This window comes from Sphaeramia orbicularis, chromosome 3 (assembly GCF_902148855.1).
Source record: "Sphaeramia orbicularis chromosome 3, fSphaOr1.1, whole genome shotgun sequence".
Classification (NCBI taxonomy): Eukaryota; Metazoa; Chordata; class Actinopteri; order Kurtiformes; family Apogonidae; genus Sphaeramia; species Sphaeramia orbicularis.
Window position 1 is genome coordinate 54,031,301 of NC_043959.1, and position 18,391 is coordinate 54,049,691.

The following is an 18,391-nucleotide window of genomic DNA, read 5'->3' on the forward strand; positions in this document are numbered from 1 at the left end:
TTGGACATTGGATATAAGTTGAATATTTTTACCTTTATCTTTTCATGAAATAATCTCGACAATGCGATTTATTCTTGGTAGATGAAGTGTAACTGGGACTCAGTGTGTAATCGTTGAACCTGGTTAAATGTGATTACAAATAGGAATAAAAAGAGGAATGTGTCTGAAAACAAAATGATTTGAACTTCATAGGCAACAGAGTATGAGATCCAAGGTGTTAGAGGAGGATTTAAAAAGCTGAGTAGGGGGGGATAACTTTTGGATGTAGAGCTCAGATAGATGAGCAGGAGATGATTAATGAAGCAGTTTCAGCTGATGAGGTTGGGAGTTTCAGAAAGCTTCAATGACAGAGGAGGCAGACGTGGCGTGGAGTGCGGGGCATTAACTGGGATGATGCTTCGTTCTTGTCCTCCTCCCATGGGGCGGGTGGGATGTCAACAAGGTCTAGCACCAGCTGACGAGTTTGCACTCCAGCCCAGCAGCACATTAGCATCTCCTCCAGTGCGTCCGGCCCCCCCATCACCATTCCACACCCAGCCATCGAGCTTTTAGGCCACGGAGCCATGGGGATTGCCTTTTTAGGAGACACCTGATCACGGCTCAACTCACCGCCGCCCAACACAAAGAAGCTGAAGCTGATAACGTGAAGCTTTTGTGTGTGTCTGTATGCCCACTCTTGGTGCAGAGGGTGTTTGTTTGAGACCACTAATGGGGGCTTATTGGAGTTGAGGGTGGGAAGGTCGTAGTGCATGAAGCTGGAGAAGCAGAGGTTTGAGGTAGAACCAAATCAAGAAGAAAGGCTAGGAGTCTTCCAGGATATTTGCCACCATTAATTTGTGATTAATTCAGGAAAGTACAGATCTGCTTGTGTCATCTGTGGCACTTTAATTCAAGAGATTTTTATTTTATTTCATTTATTTTTTGGTGATCACCTGAGGGCTCCAGGGTATCCTTGTTCCTCATCTGAAGACAAACGCCCAGCATCATGGAGAAGTTTAAGGCTGGCATGGTCCTGGGTGCTGTCGGGGATGCCTTGGGTTACAGGAAGGGCCGCTGGGAAGGGTGCATTTCAGGGAAGAAGATCCAAGAAGAACTGGCATCTCTGGGAGGTTTGGGGGCTCTGAAACTGGACCCTGATAACTGGCCCCTAAGTGATGCAGCACTGATGCACATGACCACAGCAGAGGCTCTTATAACAGGTAGGTGTCAGATTCATAGAAAGAAGATCATTTATTTAAATTAGAGACATGATATCGCTGTCAGATTATACAAATGTAACATCTCACCTCAGTATTTCATGCAACTTTATTAAAATTCCATATTCGTTTATTCTTCAATGAAGTCACAGCGTCAGGCCTTTCCAGCTGTGTTTTTGATCCTCCTACATTTAGATGGACAAGAATAGCTGCTTCTATATAGTCAGTGGAAGCTGCTAATCACTTACTGGCAGAACATGTCCGCATGATAAATCCTGTTGACATACCATAATCTGGCCAGCAGTTTCCAGGACAGAAGAGTCAGAAATAGAATACTTTGGAAAAGCTGATCCTCTCTCCTTTTCAGAACAATAGCAGGGCAGTATCGGGCTGCAGCCGATGACAGTACTTTTAGAAAATGTTGATGACATTTTTCGAGATTAGGAGGCCCTATTTAGCCACATTCCTGAGCACATACTGTATAGTGCACGCAAGCATCCATACAACTACACATGTAACACCAAGAATAAGTACTTAGGGTGCTGGGATGCATTTACTCGAATACATTTTTTTATACTTCTAGTTCATTACGTGTCAGAGCTAAATATTGTACTTTTATATTCCATTACATGCGTTTTACAGTTTTAGTTACTTAGTTTTCAGATTATAGTCTCAAAAGTTTTGTGTGAAGTGAAAACCACCTCTATAAAAATGTACTGATTGGTGATAAACTGATTCTTGAGCTAAATGAATTCTCTTGGATTAGCTTTAAAGTACATCATCCTGATACTTTTCCTACTTGAAGTATATTTTACTGAGAACATATGCTTTTAATATTTAGGTTTTGAATGTACAATTTGTTGTGGTGTACTTTAACAGTGTAGTAGCAGTACTTTGAATTAATGCTTCTTCTGCCCTTTGCTGTTAACATCCAGAATCATAGTGTAAAAAAAATAATAAAGATACATCATTGAATCCAAAACACTTTAGTCCAAGGTTTATCTTTTTCATTCCAGTCTTTAGTTTTAGGATTATCAGGCTCTTCAGTTACAGAATATACAGAAATACAAGAATTACAAACATGCATTAAAGAATTTGCTAATAGATTAACCCTTTCATGCGCAGTGGTCACTCCAGTGGACAGTTATTCTACAGCTGTTCTCTTGTGTATTCATGGATTTTTGTTGTTCTTTTCGTTGTTGTTTTTTTTTTTTTTGTTTGTTTGGTTTTTTTAGACATATCTTTACTAAAGTTTAAAGACACTCCATATCTTTTTTGACATGAATTGGTATCATTATGTCGATCTCTCCTGAGCATAAACCCCCAGAATCACAAATCCTCCCATAGTTTTCACACAGTTTATCAGTAAATACATGTTTCTGTGCATCAGAAATTAAAAGTGTGGTGTCCTGCTGAGTGCACATTTTTGCCACTTTATGAAAAATGGGTTCATAAGAAATTGTTTTCATTATTTTTTTTTTTTTAATGTATTTTTTACATTTTTAAAATTATTTTTATTTTATTTATTTATCTTTTTTTTTTTTTTTTTTCAGAAGAAAATTTTCAATCGCATTGTTTTTTTCCATGCCTAAAGAGGAATAAAAACACTCACGAAAAAATTTTGATTAAGGTTCTCATAATTCGTGCATGAAAGGGTTAAGTAACAGCTTCCATTCTTTGACCCTCCATCTTAAAGAATTTAGTCCAAAGTCCAGTCAAGAGAGTGAAAGTCCCCATCTTTCAAGTCCCGGATCACTGAATTAGAAGTGATGCTTCTTTGTCAACACAGACTCTCATGTATACAGTGCCCGCATAAACAAATTCTATCAGGATGGCTAAGAGCTCTGCTCGTGGATCCCAGTTGACCTCATGGTGTGTGGAAGTGACTCCAGTCGCTCCACAGGCATGCTGGTCCTAATCTGTGGTGAGGCAGGCTGAGGCTAAACTTAGCCCACCGCAGCACCACTCATCTCGCCTTTCATGCCTATCATGAATGACTCTTAGTCACTGTGTTTGTGTGTGCCCAGATTACTGGTGTCTAGAGGACCTGTACCGGGAGCTGGTCCGTCTCTACGTTGAAGCCATGGTGTCTCTGCAAGGCCGAGCCCCTGATCCTGCCACAGTGGAGGGCTGTGTTCACCTCAAACCTCATAACTTTCTGCTGGCCTGGCACACACCGTTCAATGAGAAAGGTTGTTGGAGATTTAAGCACATGTTAGTTTTTATTGAACCCTGCTGAAAGGTTCAAGGTTCAAGGTTACTTTATTTGTACCCATAGGTAGATTTGTTTTGCAGTCTAGATGATTGCTTTGATATTACAACAAGACATACACTGAACAGGTAAGACAGGTACTTGATCGAGCTTACAGACAGAACAAAAAGACAGGACAAAAAACAGAAAACACAGCTTCTTGCCTTAGGAGGTATTAGCTGGTCTTACTGGATTTATTTGTTGGGTCATTTTAACTGGTTTAACCCATAAAGACCCAAACATCCACTGGCAACTAAAAGCAACTCCTGATCTGAACTTTTTAATCCCTGTTGATCCACTAATCCTATCAATACATGCCAATAATTGGTGTAAAATGCAGTTTGTCGTCTTTTCATGGTCATCAAATATGACCCATTTGAACATTCAGAGGCTCCGTAGTTACCATGGAAACACTGTCATCTTCTATAACACTGATTCACCAGTAAAAGCCATAGAGTTGGATCAATGACAGTAGATGGACACACTTGTTTTTAAGTACAGTTAACGTTATACCTTACTGAAAAAGTCACCTTTTCTTCAGTTTTCTCTGCTTTTGATACAATAACCTTTGAATTTACTCTGATCTTTAATGAACATCTACAGGATCAGTGAATTAAATATCAGAAAATATATGATTTTTCACTTTAAAATGTGAAATACAGAGGATCACTTTATAATAATTGGTGATAAATCACTTAATAAAGCTCAGAGAGAAAAAAATCATTTGGGAACTGACACAAAAGTAACACTGGGTCTTTATGGGTTAACTGGTCATCATCTCATAGACTACAACAAGTGCAGAGTTGATATTTTACTAAACATGAAGCTTGAAATGAATCCAATATTGAGGGGAATTCACTCCAACTGGAAAACTTGTCGACACGACTGGGCGACACGGTGGTGCAGTGGTTAGCACTCGTGCCTCACAGCAAGAAGGTCCTGGGTTCGATTCCAACACCAGTCGACGGGGGGTGGGACCTTTCTGTGTGGAGTTTGCATGTTCTCCCCGTGTCTGCGTGGGTTCTCTCCGGGTACTCCGGCTTCCTCCCACCATCCAAAGACATGCACTAATAGGTTAATTGGCTAATCTAAATTGCCCATAGATGTGAATGTGAGAGTGATTGTTTGTCTCTATATGTTCAGCCCTGCGATGAACTGGCGACTTGTCCAGGGTGTACCCCGCCTTTGCCCCTATGTAGCTGGGATAGGCTCCAAGCGACCCCCGTGACCCTAGTGAGGATAAAGCGGGTTCAGAAAATGAATGAATGAATGGAAAACTTGTTCATGTTACTTAAAACTTTTTTTTTTTTTTTTTTTTACAATAATCAGATCTGTCCATGTTACTTACATTATAGTCATGTTTGTCTTTCTAGTGCTAGCTGATATGGAAATTTTGACCTTTGACCCTTGGCCACCATCATTTAATCACCTCCTCCTTCACTCCAAGACATATGTATCAAATTAAAAAAAAAAAAAAAAAACTCTCAAGATGTTTCTGTTATCTTCACAGTAGCCTTGAGTTAATGCTTATTTTGTGTAGTAACAATGACTTTGACCTTTGACCTTTGGCCACCAAAATCCTAAAATCTTGTTTTGTGTCCAAGCTTACAAATCTGAATACATTTTGTGAGGCCATTCCTGAGATATTACTCTTTAAAAATGGTGGGAAATGATATGAGGTGAATATCCTTTATGTGACCTGTAGTGATTTATATAATATTTCATAGTTTCTACATTATTTTTTAACAAATTGTGCAGAATAAAACATCAACAGCCAGTGAATCTGCACATATCTCCTTCTGTACTTTTTCTTTGCTATGGTTTGAGCAAAGACTTTAGAAAAGCTTCTGATTTTTGCTATTAAAAGCTGCCATGTTTGATTGAGGCAGCTGTGGCTCAAGAGGTAGGGGGTCGTGTTTGATCCTCTGGTCCTCTTCTTGATGTGCTGAAATGTCCTTGGGTAAGACACTGAATCCTCACTTGTCCCTGCTGCCACTGTCGGGTGAATGATAGGTACATTATGTGGTGCTTTGGTGCCAATAAAGTAGAAAAAGTACCATCTAAATGCAGACTGTTTACCATTTTGCAAGTGAGAATAGGAGCCATCTGTTAAAAGCCTTTAACCAGCTCCATTTTCTTCTAAGGTTAGTGAAAATACTGTGTAAAAACATTCATCAGGGTGTGTGGACTTGTGCTTCCAGGGTCTGGATTTGGGGCAGCTGCCAAAGCCATGTGTGTGGGAATGAGATACTGGCAGCCGGAGAGATTAGACAGCCTGGTGGAGGTCAGCATCGAGACTGGACGAATGACCCACAACCACCCCACAGGTGAAGCTGTTGACAGATTCAATCACTGTTTTACTGCTGATGTATTTTATGTATTTGTCTGTTGCAGCGCTACTTTACAGATGGTGTCTCATGTCCGTTGTGGTCCTATTCTTGTCTTCAGGCTTCCTTGGCTCCCTCACAACAGCACTGTTTGCATCCTATGCGATCCAGGGAAAACCCCCGGTGACGTGGGGCCGTGAGCTCCTGAAAGTCATCCCAAAAGCTGAGGAGTACTGCAAGAAGACCATCAGACACATGGCAGGTATGATTAGGTTTCTGTTACTTATCGTAATGCTGACATTTTCCTTTTCCTTTTTATTTTCTTTTCTTTTCTTTTCTTTTCTATATTTGTTGAATTTTTCTTTAGTTTTAGTGTTATTTTTAGATCTTCAGGTCATTTAAGTGAAATCATTCAAATAAAAGGTCAAAACTATAGGTTGAAATAATGCATGACATCAAATATAATTAGGAAAACTACGATCTGTTAAAGATCCCTTATTGTGCAAAGTCATTTTATCCTTCATGAACCAATAGCAGTGGTGGAAGATTAAAATAAAGTTGTGGAATTCTGTTTGATTTTAGTTTATGTTGCCTTGTACAACATAGTACTTTCATGTGAAAACTTTTTTTTATCATTTAATATTCAGTATGTATATATTAGTAAAAAATTGTTTGGTTGATTGATTCAGGTCAGTTAAATCATATCCTCCTGAGACCCAGGAAAGTGAAAATGTTTGATTTTTTTTACATAAAACAATTGTCTTGATAGGAAACTGCATAATGCAACAGTTTTTTTCAGATACATTTTTAAAATATTTTTTATTTATTTATTTTTTTGATGGAATGTCCTTTGCAATGGACAGCATATTTTAAGTAAAACTGTCAAACTTTTGTCCCCTACAGAGGACAAAAATGCATTGCTGGGTCTCAGGAGGTTAAGTCTTTTGCTATTACAAACACATTTATGGCAGTATGGATTTTTTAAAGTTTATGTTAAATCATGCCATCAGTGTGTGTGACTTTCCAGAATATCAGGAAAACTGGTTCTACTTTGAGGCCAAGTGGCAGTTTTATCTGGAGGAGAGGGAGATAGAGCAGGAAGGACAGAACAAACCTTCATTCCCTGATCGCTATGATGCTGACGAGACAGATAAGGTAAGAAGAAAAAAAAAAAAAGTGAATTCACATAAAAAATCAAATGCATAAAACCTTTCTCTATACAGATGTATAAGCGTTGGAGTTCTGAAGGTCGTGCAGGCCGGAGAGGTCATGACGCCCCTATGATCGCCTACGATGCCCTTCTGGCGGCGGGAAATGACTGGGCTGAACTGTGTAAACGAGCCATGTTCCACGGAGGTGAGGTTCACAGCATCCTGAACCTGTCAAATACACGAATAAAAGACACATAAAACACCAAACCTGCTCATCATCTACTCTTAACCCCCCCCCCCAATCAGGTGAGAGTGAAGCCACAGGCCTGATTGCAGGAAGTCTCTACGGACTCATGCATGGTCTGAACCAGGTTCCTTCAGGACTGTACCAGGATCTGGACAAAAGAGCACGTCTGGAGGAGCTGGGAGACGCACTTTACAAGGCAGCATCTGCAGAGAAATGCATAGACAAGTAATCCTGTTCACCACTGGCCTGAACCCTACTGGCTATCAGAGGAACTGCACTGACTCTAAAACCGCTTCCCTCTGTCCCACACCACCCCCTAGTCCTCAGTGGTAGTACCTCAACAGTCTTAAGTGGCCTCAGTCCTCTCCTCACCTCTCGTTCCCTCCTTGGTTTTACAGTCCACTCTTCTCAGATCTGCCATAAACTGGAAACGTAGAAGCAGCTGTCACTGTAGCTGTGTGACTAAAACTATTAAACTAGTGAAGAATATAAAACAGAAAGCAGCTTTCTTCTCTTAAACTAACCTTCATTAACATTTAGCTCATAATGCTTTAAAGATAGTTTTATTTGCCATTTGTTCACATTCAGGTACATAGGAATTATTATGCAGAGGTCTCTCAGAGTGCAAGTATAGTGTTTCAGAGTAAATCTGACGAAAGGCTTCTGCAAAATTTTGTAAAATGTTTGTTTCTGACGAAGCCCAAAGGATTTTAACATACAATGCTCTCTTTAATTTGAGCATATTTTGTTTCTATCAAAAAATATGAATTGAATCTACAACATGTAATAAATTTCATAGTTTATGAATGTGGTTTTTGTCTATTTTCAAGTTAAAGTGCATGTAAAGTGGAAATCTGTTTCCTTATACTGTGATAATTCATTATTTATACTGTGATGACCTTATCAAGTATGGTGTATAACACATTGTAAAGGCACCATTAAATGGGAATTATTAAATATGACAAAACAATTAAAATTGACTCCTAAATGCAATGCATGAAGTCTCTGTATATATTAACAAATCACATTAATTTTAGTTATCCTGTTCCCTGTCATAATTTAATAGCAATTTTCCTCTTTCTTTTAACATTTCCCACTTTTAAACTCTTTGAACTAATCCTCTAAATAGTTTATGTTTCCACTTCGCTGCAGCTCAACAAGAACTGATGCAAATATTATCCACAACAATACCCACATTACTCTATATGGTCATGTAGTATCTTTAAGTAGATTTAAAGATGTAAAATATTAATTAAAATTTTTTTTAGAAAGGTTCATCAAATGTACTTAATGCAGACTAAATTATTAACATAACCAAATGATTTCACAAGAAAAATAGATTCAATCTTAAATCTTTGTCTAAAAGAAAGAAAGAAATATTTAATTCAAAAGTAATTCAAATTTTGGATGTCCTTTACAATCACACATAAATATAAATAACTCTAATAGTTTTGAATCATTTTTCAACTTTACCTTTCATATGTTACTGTTAAAAAGAGTCACAAAAATAGTAACTGGATAAATGATTACAATGCATCCCATGTTTTAACAGAAATAAATATGTTTTTATCCATCACACACTCATTAAACTTTATTAACTTGTAAAATCTCACTAAAATAAACAAAAAAAATCAAGTAAAACACATATTTTCTTACTCCTTTGTTTTCTATGTCTGCAATATAATAGTCTTTTTTTTTCTACTGAAATGGTGTAAAATATAGTCCATTGTTGATTTAAATATGTTTGATTTGACGTCATATTTTACAAAAAAACACTTTGTCCTGTTTATGAAGTAAATGTTGCATTTATCTAATGACTGTCAATTCAACCAAGTCTCACTTTTTATAGAGCGCATATAACTTCATTTATTATTTCATTTATTTAACAATGAATTTTAGACTATATTTAGGTGAGTCATATAAATATAGATATAATATAAATATTAAATGCTATATTACAGTAGCCATCAAACTCTCATATGTACATAGTGCAAGAAACCAAAGCAGAATGTTTTGTGTAAATGTGTAAATGTTTAACTGAAAGAAACAAACAAACAAACAAACAAACAAACAGAAAAAACAGGTTAAAGTTGATGGCTAGTCTTTAAATATTATATTTTTGAAATATGAGTATAAAAAAAATGTGTATATAAAAATGAATTTATATACTGATCAGGAATCGTCGTGTCCATATGGTCCATAAAAACGATAAAAACAGAAGACCCACAAGAAATATCCTCAAAAATCTATAGGTGTAAAATACAATTACACCTGCACCCTAATGGTCAGTCAGGGCTTCTTTGACTTTATCTAGTCTATATCATGTGTGGATGTGGTCTATCTATCTATCTATCTATCTATCTATCTATCTATCTATCTATCTATCTATCTATCTATCTATCTATCTATCTATCTATCTATCTATCTATCTATCTATCTATCTATCTATCTATCTATCTATCTATCTATCTATCTATCAAATTTTAACTAGATAGCGCCAAATCATAACAAAAGTTATCTCATGACACTTTACATATGGAGCCGGTCCAAACTAGACTCTCTCTCTTTACAGAAACCCAGCAGTGGTGCTGTTATTAATAACCTATGGAGTTCAGGGCCATCACCCTAACCAAACATCTACCACAAACACTGACAAACTTCAACCTGGTCTAAAACACTTTGCAAATAATAACTCTTACTCCTAGTTTTGACAAACCATATGACTTTACCGACTCTGAATAATTTGCATTTCCCTCTTCAAATCTGACTTTCTAATTGTGCTCAAGTGGTGAATTAAAAGCGTTTATGTTTTGCATGTCTTCTACTCTCTGTAGACCAGATTCTCAGAAAACCAGTATCAGCCCTAATGCCAGTATGTTGAGGAAGTTGGTTAGAGATCGCAACTGTCGTCCGGCTCTGCGTGGGATTCTGGAGACCCTCCTTCATTACCTAACAAACGACCTACCCAAGTGGTCTTCCAGAAACAGAACCATGGAGCAGCCAGGGTTGAAGGTTGCATGTGGAAGAGACAATGGAAACTCAACGTGGTCTAATCAGAGAGTTGAAGAGTCATTGAAGCACAATCAACTTCCATCAAGTTGCATGACCAAGCTCCCTAAAATGCAGGAAAAGAAGGTAGAAGACGTAGCACCCCGGCGCCTGTCGTCATTCCAGCTACTCCAGTCAAAATTCATAAGGTCCACCCCCAAACCTCCTGTCACGCACCAAAGAGAGGTAGGAACCCTGTGCTTCAGCAGAGGAGCGACTGGTAAAGTGAAGCAAGACAGGGAGCACGACCTGCACAAGAAAGACCAAAAAAGAAGAGATCTTGGACAGAAAAAGGGAGGTGGCGTGAAGGATATAGTGGCTAAGTTTGCCATGGCTGAGCAGAAGGAAAGAGGGTTAAATACGGAGAATCAGCAGAAACCAATCAAACCCAGACAGATTGGAAGAGGGATCCTCCTGTCTTCGCTAAAAGGGCGGTTCGAGAGCATGGCTACTGTGTGTAAAGGAAGTGACCTGAAACACTGGAATGAAAAGCCTCCTGCACAAGGCAAAGGGATGAGTTATGTAAAACAGAGGGTGGCGTGCCATGAGGAAGGGCAACACGAAAACCAACACAAGCAGATGAAAGCTAAACCTGTCCAACGGCAGCAGAAAGGAAATGACACAACTAAAAGGAAAACGCAAAAATTAGAGGCGATTAAAGCAAGTCTGGAAGAAAATAATGACTCTTCGGCAAAGATAAGTGTGCAGTCGGGCAACCAAACATCAGATCATGAAACTAAAGGTGAATGTTCAGTTAACAATCAAAGAAGTCTATGTTGTGAGGAGGATATTATTCAGAATTCAGGGAGACACAATGAAAGTCGTGCAGCCGAGGAAGCTACAAGTATTTCCGACAAGTTGCAAAATGGACACCTACACCTCCTCTGTTCAGCTTCTGTCACACAGTGGTCGCCTCCAGAACCTCACAGACTTTCTCCACAGGTAGAAGATCCATTAATGTGGCATGTTGCGACCATCCAACCCCGCTCTTTAATGTGGACCAAATGTGAAGATTCCACACCAGAACACTTTTATTTGAAGGAGCCTGAACTTGAGTCTTCAGAGAGCTCACAATCAGACAAGAATGAGGTTTTCCATGAGTCAAAGTTAGCGGAACCTTTCATTAGTGGCAAAACAAGACACGCTTTGACACCTGAAATTGAGGAAGTTTCTACAGATACAACAGCAGTGGAGAATCCATATGCACCTGTTGATGTGGCGTTTCAGAAAGGGCTGCCAAACTACGTCATCCCACGGGTTTATAGATCTGATTATCAACAAGATGCAGATCGGTCCTACTGTGAGTCACCACAGCATTCATAAACAATCCCACCATCGTACTCTGACAGCTTGAACACTCTGAGAACTGGATTGATAAACACGGCAAATAGTCGAGACTCAGATCCTAAAGTCAACAAGGTACAAATCCATACGACGGAAAAAGAGAAAACAACAGATGAAAAACCACAGGACAGAAATGAGGAGGACGGGCTGAGAAAATCACAAGTAACATCCCTGGAAATAACAGATAATAACGTGCAAAGTTTTGGACTTTCTGAAGTCGTCGACAGCGAAGGATCTTCTGAAAACAGCAAAGCACCAGCTGTGGCGTTAACTAATGGGATTCAACATCTCATTAACAACCAAAAACAGAGGCCGAAATACACCACAATAAACTACGGGGATTCTTCTGTCAAACAAACCTATAAACCCAAAATCATACGTTTTACTGACACTTTTACTTTTTAGGTTAAGTGTAAAAAATGGTATAGAATCAGTGTTCTTTTAAGATAATTTCAGATATAAAGGAACAAAACAAATCAGTGACTTTCAATGCACGTACAGTGACAAAAACATGTTTTTCTGTATTATCTGTGGAACAGTGTAGCCTATTCATGAGACTATTTTGCAATGATCAAATGTACAACATTGCTGATTAAAATACAATAATATCTCATCACTTTATTCATTAAATGCCTTTCTCTGCTCTCTGATGTATAAATCATTAATCGGGTACTCAATATTTTGTAGAAGTAGTGATAACCTTCAGATAGTATAAATGGCTGACCAAGTGCTTATAACTGAACTGTTTTTTGGATCTTTTGTACAAGTAGGATTCACTTTATCGATAAGATTAACACACATGACCGTTCATAGGTAAACAAATAACACATGATATTCACAAAAAATGAGAAAAAGATAATACAATGACTGACTCTAAACCCTTAAAGACCTAAAGCATCTACTGATCTAAAATATTTAATTACTTTAAAACCAATAATCATATCAATACAATGAAAAAATTCAGGTTAATTGCAGTTTCTCAGCTTTTCATCATCATCAGATATGACCCATTTGAACATTCAGCGAACATGGAAACACCGTCATCTTCCTAAACATTGATTCATCAATAAAATCTATTTAGTTTGACAAATTACAGTGGTTATGTTCAATTACTATGATATGTTGCTGGAAAAAGTCACTTTTCCTTCAGTTTCTCTGCTATAATAACCTTTGAATTTACTCTGAGCTTTTATGAAAATCTACACAGGCAATTAATTAAATATTGGAAAATATGTAATTTTAACTGAAAAAAAATGCAGAGGATAATATTAAAGTAAATGGTGATAAACCAGTGAAGAAAGTGTCAAAAAAAATTTTTGGATGTCAGAAATAGTACCTTTAAGGATTAATAGCATGTCATTTAGAGACTGTACTATTATCAAATCTACACCTACATGCAATAAGAAAATTTTCAATTTATGGGTTGTTTATTTTAGCTTTTCTCTGCCTTACATTATATTTGTCTGCTTCTAAATATTTTATTGTCATTTTCCTGTCAGGTTAATAAGTACCCTTCCTCACTGATTTATTGTTACACCTCCAATTTTAAAAATAGACTCCCCAAAAGGTATGGTAAACACTCTTCCTTATCTGTTCAGTTATCACAAGTACAGACTGTTTCTGTAATTGACAAACCTCAAATCAAGCTAAAAAAATTAGTAAATGAAATTATCATAAAGGCTAACAGGCTGTAAACACTGAGCATCACCTTTAATCTAATGAAGACACTGACCGGAGCATTTGTGTACGAAACAGAATGTGAATCTACGGTGTAATAATTTCCCTGAGCACGTGAACGTGTTGCCAACATGTCAGCGGTTGAAGTTTGTCCAGTTCGCAGAGCAAACCCCGCCCCTCAGCAGGATCAAAGGACCAGGATTACACAGCTGCTGAAACATCAGTCTGCATTTGGACTCAGTCGGGTATTTTCACAAGAGGATAAGAAATCAAGGCTGTGATCCATGGTCTGTCCATCCTGAAGCTTATCCTGATTGGTGATTCACTGGTGATGAGTGCAGCCGTTGTTGAGTGTCTATGTACAGTATGTGTGTTTGTAGGGCAGCCTCTAATCAAATTCTACGTAATTCCATTTAAGCAGAACTTTCTACAAATTTGGTGGAGTGCTACAATCTTCAGTCAAAGCTGAAAACACAGTCATTGAGTGCACACAAACCCAAAGAGGCTGTGAATTCTCTTTTTCCTCTAGTATCAGCCAACAAAATATTCTTACGTTTGACCATTCTCATCTGCAACAAACCAGACATTCTGAAAAATCCCTTCCACACTACACTCTACTTTACACCTTGAGTAACTGTGTCATTATTTCCCCATTTCATCTCCATCTCATTAAACTAATCAAATATTTCTTCCTGACTATGCATCATTCTAGCACTGAAAAAAAAACAAAAAAAAAAACAGCCATTCTGTGACATACAAATACAATGTAACTGTGACAGTATCCCACATAGCAAAATCATTATGGCTTAAATCTGGCCCAAAACTGGCATGCCATTTGGCAAAGTTCTGGGCAGATATATGGGCCCTAAATGGGCCCAAAACAGGCAAGCCAAAATCAAACCAGAAGGAAGCCAAAATTCACCCAAAACTAATTGTGGACTTCCAAAATATAGCCATAATTGTCCCAGAAAAGCCCCAAATCCCCATAATCCAGCCAAAAAGTAGCCAAAACTGACCCACAGAGAGGCCAAAAGGAGGCCAAAATTCACTCAAAATTTGTGTTGATCATGCTTTTAAAATGAAGTGGTGTTCAGAGATGGCCTTGAGGTGACAAAAAGCAACTTTAACCCTTTCATGCATACTGGTCACTACAGTGGACAGTTCTTCTCCAGCTGTTCTCTTGCATATTCATGGGTTTTGTTGTTTTAGTTTCATATCAGCCAACACAGTGGACACTTATGCATCATCCTATAAACTACAATTCACACCATTACTGTAACTTTGCTGTTCTTGATAAACCTGATCTGGAGTAACATGTTTTAGTGTAAATCAATTGTTATTTGTCAGACAAATTTTTTTTTTTTTTTTGCATGTTATCTCCATGACGTGAGTTCTAACTAGCATTAGAATATGTTACAATGTGAGAAAACATCAGATTAGCAGCATTAAAATATTTTTATTTCATTGTTTTCATCTCACTTTCTGATATTGGGTTTATGTTTCTTTACTTCAAAAATTAAATGCATGGACATTTTCGTATTTCCATGAGGAAAAAAACTTGATTGGAATTTTTTTTCATGTCTAAGGAGGAATAAAAACACTCAATAAAAAAAATCTTGACTAAGGTTCTCATAATTTATGCATGAAAGGGTTAATTTGATGTGTCTGAACATGGTTGACTGTCCCAGCGTGTGAAATCACATGTTTATTTCAACTGGTAACAAGGAACACTGCATTTTCTTTTTTTTTTTTTTTAATATTTCATTTAGGTTTTCGAATTTTCATTTTACAAATGAAGAAAGAGAACAATGGAACAAACAAATATGACAAATATTGCCCTCCCTCCCCTGCTCACCCAAAAAAAAAAAAAAAAAAAAAAAAAAAAAAGCTCCCGCTCTTACTTTTTGTTCAAAAGGACACATGGCATGACACAATAAGGCCAGTTAAATTACAATTGCACCTACATAGTCTTAGTAAGGTTGCCAAATTCTGGCAAAAATTTTATATGACTTTCTTAGGCTATATGTTATTTTTTCTAAAGGGACACAACTGTTCATCTCTGTGTACCATTTGGTTAAAGGAATGGGAGAATCAGACTTCCCTGTGACAGCAATAATTTTTCTAGCCACTGCCAGGGCTATTTCGAGGAATTTTGTTTGATATTTGTTTAGTGGTTCATTAATCTTCATAAAATGTCCAGTTAGACAAATTTCAGGATCCAGGGGTATTGAACTCTTGGTCACATTAGACAAAATATCACACAAGCCCACTCACTTTCTGATATTGGGTTTATGTTTCTTTACTTCAAAAATTAAATGCATAGACATTTTCATATTTCCATGAGGAAAAAAACTTGATCGGAATTCTTTTTCATGCCTAAGGAGGAATAAAAACACTCAATAAAAAAAAATCTTGACTAATGTTCCCATAATTTATGCATGAAAGGGTTAATTTGATGTGTCTGAACCTGGTTGACTGCCCCAGTGTGAGAAATCACATGTTTATTTCAAATGGTAACAAGGAACACTGCATTTTCAAAGTTAATCATAAAACCATGGGTTGTATAATCTTACACACATAAACTAGATAATGATTTTAAGACAGTGACAGCCTGAATCAGCCATACTGAAATGCACCAGGCAGTTTCAGTGTGTATTTTACTGCTCTGTGTCCAGCAGAGGCTCAGGTAAACAGATGGTTGGTTGGATTTACCTGAGCTACGTGTCTGTGGAGAGGAGGGCGTGGCTATTCTCCATTTTGCTGCTTTCAAATACCAACGGAAACAGCAACACTTCTGTTACAGTCATAGAATCTGCAGCTGTGGAACACATTTATATGGAGAAGAAGATAAAAGTTGATACTGATGTGAAACATGAATAGCTTTCTTTAGCCACAAGATGCTTATTAACTTTTTCGTATGGAAAGGTTAATCTATTGCCTAGAATTGATGCAACTAAACTTTAAAATAGGCAAGGCAGATTTATTTCTATAGCACAATTCATACACAGGGCAATTCACAGTGCTTTACAAAAATGGAAAAGAGACAGAATAAAAACACACAATTATAATTAAAACATAATCAATGAAACATAAATAATAATCAATTAAAACAAAGTAAAAGAGAAGAGTGCAGATAGAACCCTTTCAGTTGTTACATGCACAGTTGAACAGAGCCGTTTAATAGGTCTAATAGTGTATAATTTTATCAGGTCAACAGAAGATTGAAAACTATAACTTCATGAAAGTTAGTACCATGGATGTAGGTTTAATTTATCCTCCTGAGATCCACCAGTGCATTTGTGTCCTCTGTAGGGGACAGGAGTTAAACAATTTTATTAAAAAAAAAAAAAAAAAAAAACACTGTCCACTGCAAATGACATTCCACACAAAATGTACATGAAGAAACTGTTGCGTCATGCTGTTTCCAATCAAGGCAATTATTTGATGTAAAAAAAAAAAAAAAAGAAAAAAAAAAGAAAAAAGAAAGAAAAAAAGAAAAAAAAAAGAAGCCCAAACCTTTCCTTTCCTGGGTCTGAGGAGGATATACACTGTGGAAAAAAGTTTTTAAGCATCAACAAACAATTTCCTGCATGCTAGTAACTTTTATGAATCACATTCCTTTTCTGAATCAGTTTATGGTTAGAATGTTTTATTTATTTAACATTTGTATGTACAGGAATAATATTTTCAGTTTAAGTCCCAAAATCTAGGATCAAAAATACATCATAATTTGTAATAGCATCTACATTTCTAAACTACAGGCAAAAACATTGAAAACCATTATTTTAGAGAGTGTATAAGAAGTATTTTATGATAAAAGTAGCTACAAAAACGTAGCAGAGCATAAAGTTAAATTCTCATTAAAGTTTCATAATGATCTTGCAGCAAAATCAAGTGTTTGACTTAGTAGCCACGTGGGATAATAGATGAAAAAAAAAAAAAGAATGAGTATTGCAGTATTTAATGATCTGAAACTTTTTCTTTTTAATTAAAAGTCCTCTTCTTTTTCCTGCTTTTATGGGGGGGGGGGGGGGGTATCCTCACGAGAAAGTGACCACTGAATTTTTATTTATTTATTTATTTATTTATTTTATTTTTATTATTTATTGGTTTAGTGCTGCAGCCACTCATGTTTTAGTCCACAGGTGTCAAACATACGGCCTGGGGGCCAAATCCGGCCTGCCAAAGGGTCCAGTCTGGTCCTTGGGATGAATTTGTGAAATGCAAAAATAGATATTAAGAAATTAACAATAATTTTAGTTCAGGTTCCACATGCAGACCAGTTCAATCTCCAGTGGGTCAGACCAGTAAAATTCTATCATAATAATCTATAAATACTCACAACTCCACATTTTTCTCTTTGTAAATGTAAATATTTTTATGTATTTACACTAAAACAAAGTATAATTTCACAAAAAATGTGAATAAACTGAACAAATGTGAAGAACCTGAAATGTCTTAAGAAAAATAAGTGCAATTTTAACAACATTCTGCCTGATATTAAATGTTGTGTGTGTTTGTAGATCCACTGTGATCTGTACGTTATAATGAACATGTGGAAATTATAAACTAGATCAACAGAATATTGTTCAAATTAAACTTATTCTTTCAGTTTGTTCAAGTAATTCACAGTGTTTGAAAGGACAGTTTGTAGATGTAAACATTTCCATTGTTTAATTCTACTTTTTTCACTGTAAAATACAGAGAAAATTTGGAGTTGATATTATTTATATATTATTATGTTATTATTTTACTGGTTCGGCCCACTTCAGATCAAATTTAGCTGAATGTGGCCCCTGAACTAAAATGAGTTTGACACCCCTGTTTTAGTAGAACATACGGTGGCCCAGAGGTGCAACAGCCCAAAAAATTATCCACTACAAGAAAAAAAGAGAACAGTCCAAAAATTATCCACTATAAGAAAAAAAAGAGAACAGCCCAAAAAATTATGCACTGTAAGAAAAAAAAGAGAGCAGCCCAAAAAATTATCCACTATAAAAAAAAAGAGAACAGCCCAAAAAATTATCTACTAGCCCAAAAAATTATCCACTATAAGAAAAAAAGACAACAGCCCAAAAAATTATCCACTATAAGAAAAAAAGACAACAATCCAAAAAATTATCCACTAAAAGAAAAAAAGACAACAGCCC

The 18,391-nt window shown here is 36.8% G+C and overlaps 1 protein-coding gene across 1 annotated transcript; it reads left to right on the forward strand.

Annotated features, from left to right (window-relative positions):
- The first annotated feature begins 540 nt into the window (after nt 1-540).
- Nucleotides 541-7,934, forward strand: adprhl1 (ADP-ribosylhydrolase like 1). Its single transcript, XM_030160661.1, has 7 exons — nt 541-1,199; nt 3,224-3,388; nt 5,649-5,774; nt 5,896-6,036; nt 6,802-6,929; nt 6,998-7,130; nt 7,232-7,934. The coding sequence occupies exons 1-7, from the start codon at nt 986-988 to the stop codon at nt 7,399-7,401; spliced, it is 1,077 nt and encodes a 358-aa protein (XP_030016521.1). The 5' UTR covers nt 541-985; the 3' UTR covers nt 7,402-7,934.
- Nucleotides 7,935-18,391: the final 10,457 nt, after the last annotated feature.

Bases quoted from the DNA above. Each gene is read 5' to 3' on its own strand.
- adprhl1 (XM_030160661.1), top strand. From the start codon at position 986: ATGGAGAAGTTTAAGGCTGGCATGGTCCTGGGTGCTGTCGGGGATGCC. The intron at 1,200-3,223 runs GTAGGTGTCAGA...GTGTGTGCCCAG, and splicing joins AGCAGAGGCTCTTATAACAG to ATTACTGGTGTCTAGAGGAC. The intron at 6,930-6,997 runs GTAAGAAGAAAA...TTCTCTATACAG, and splicing joins ATGCTGACGAGACAGATAAG to ATGTATAAGCGTTGGAGTTC.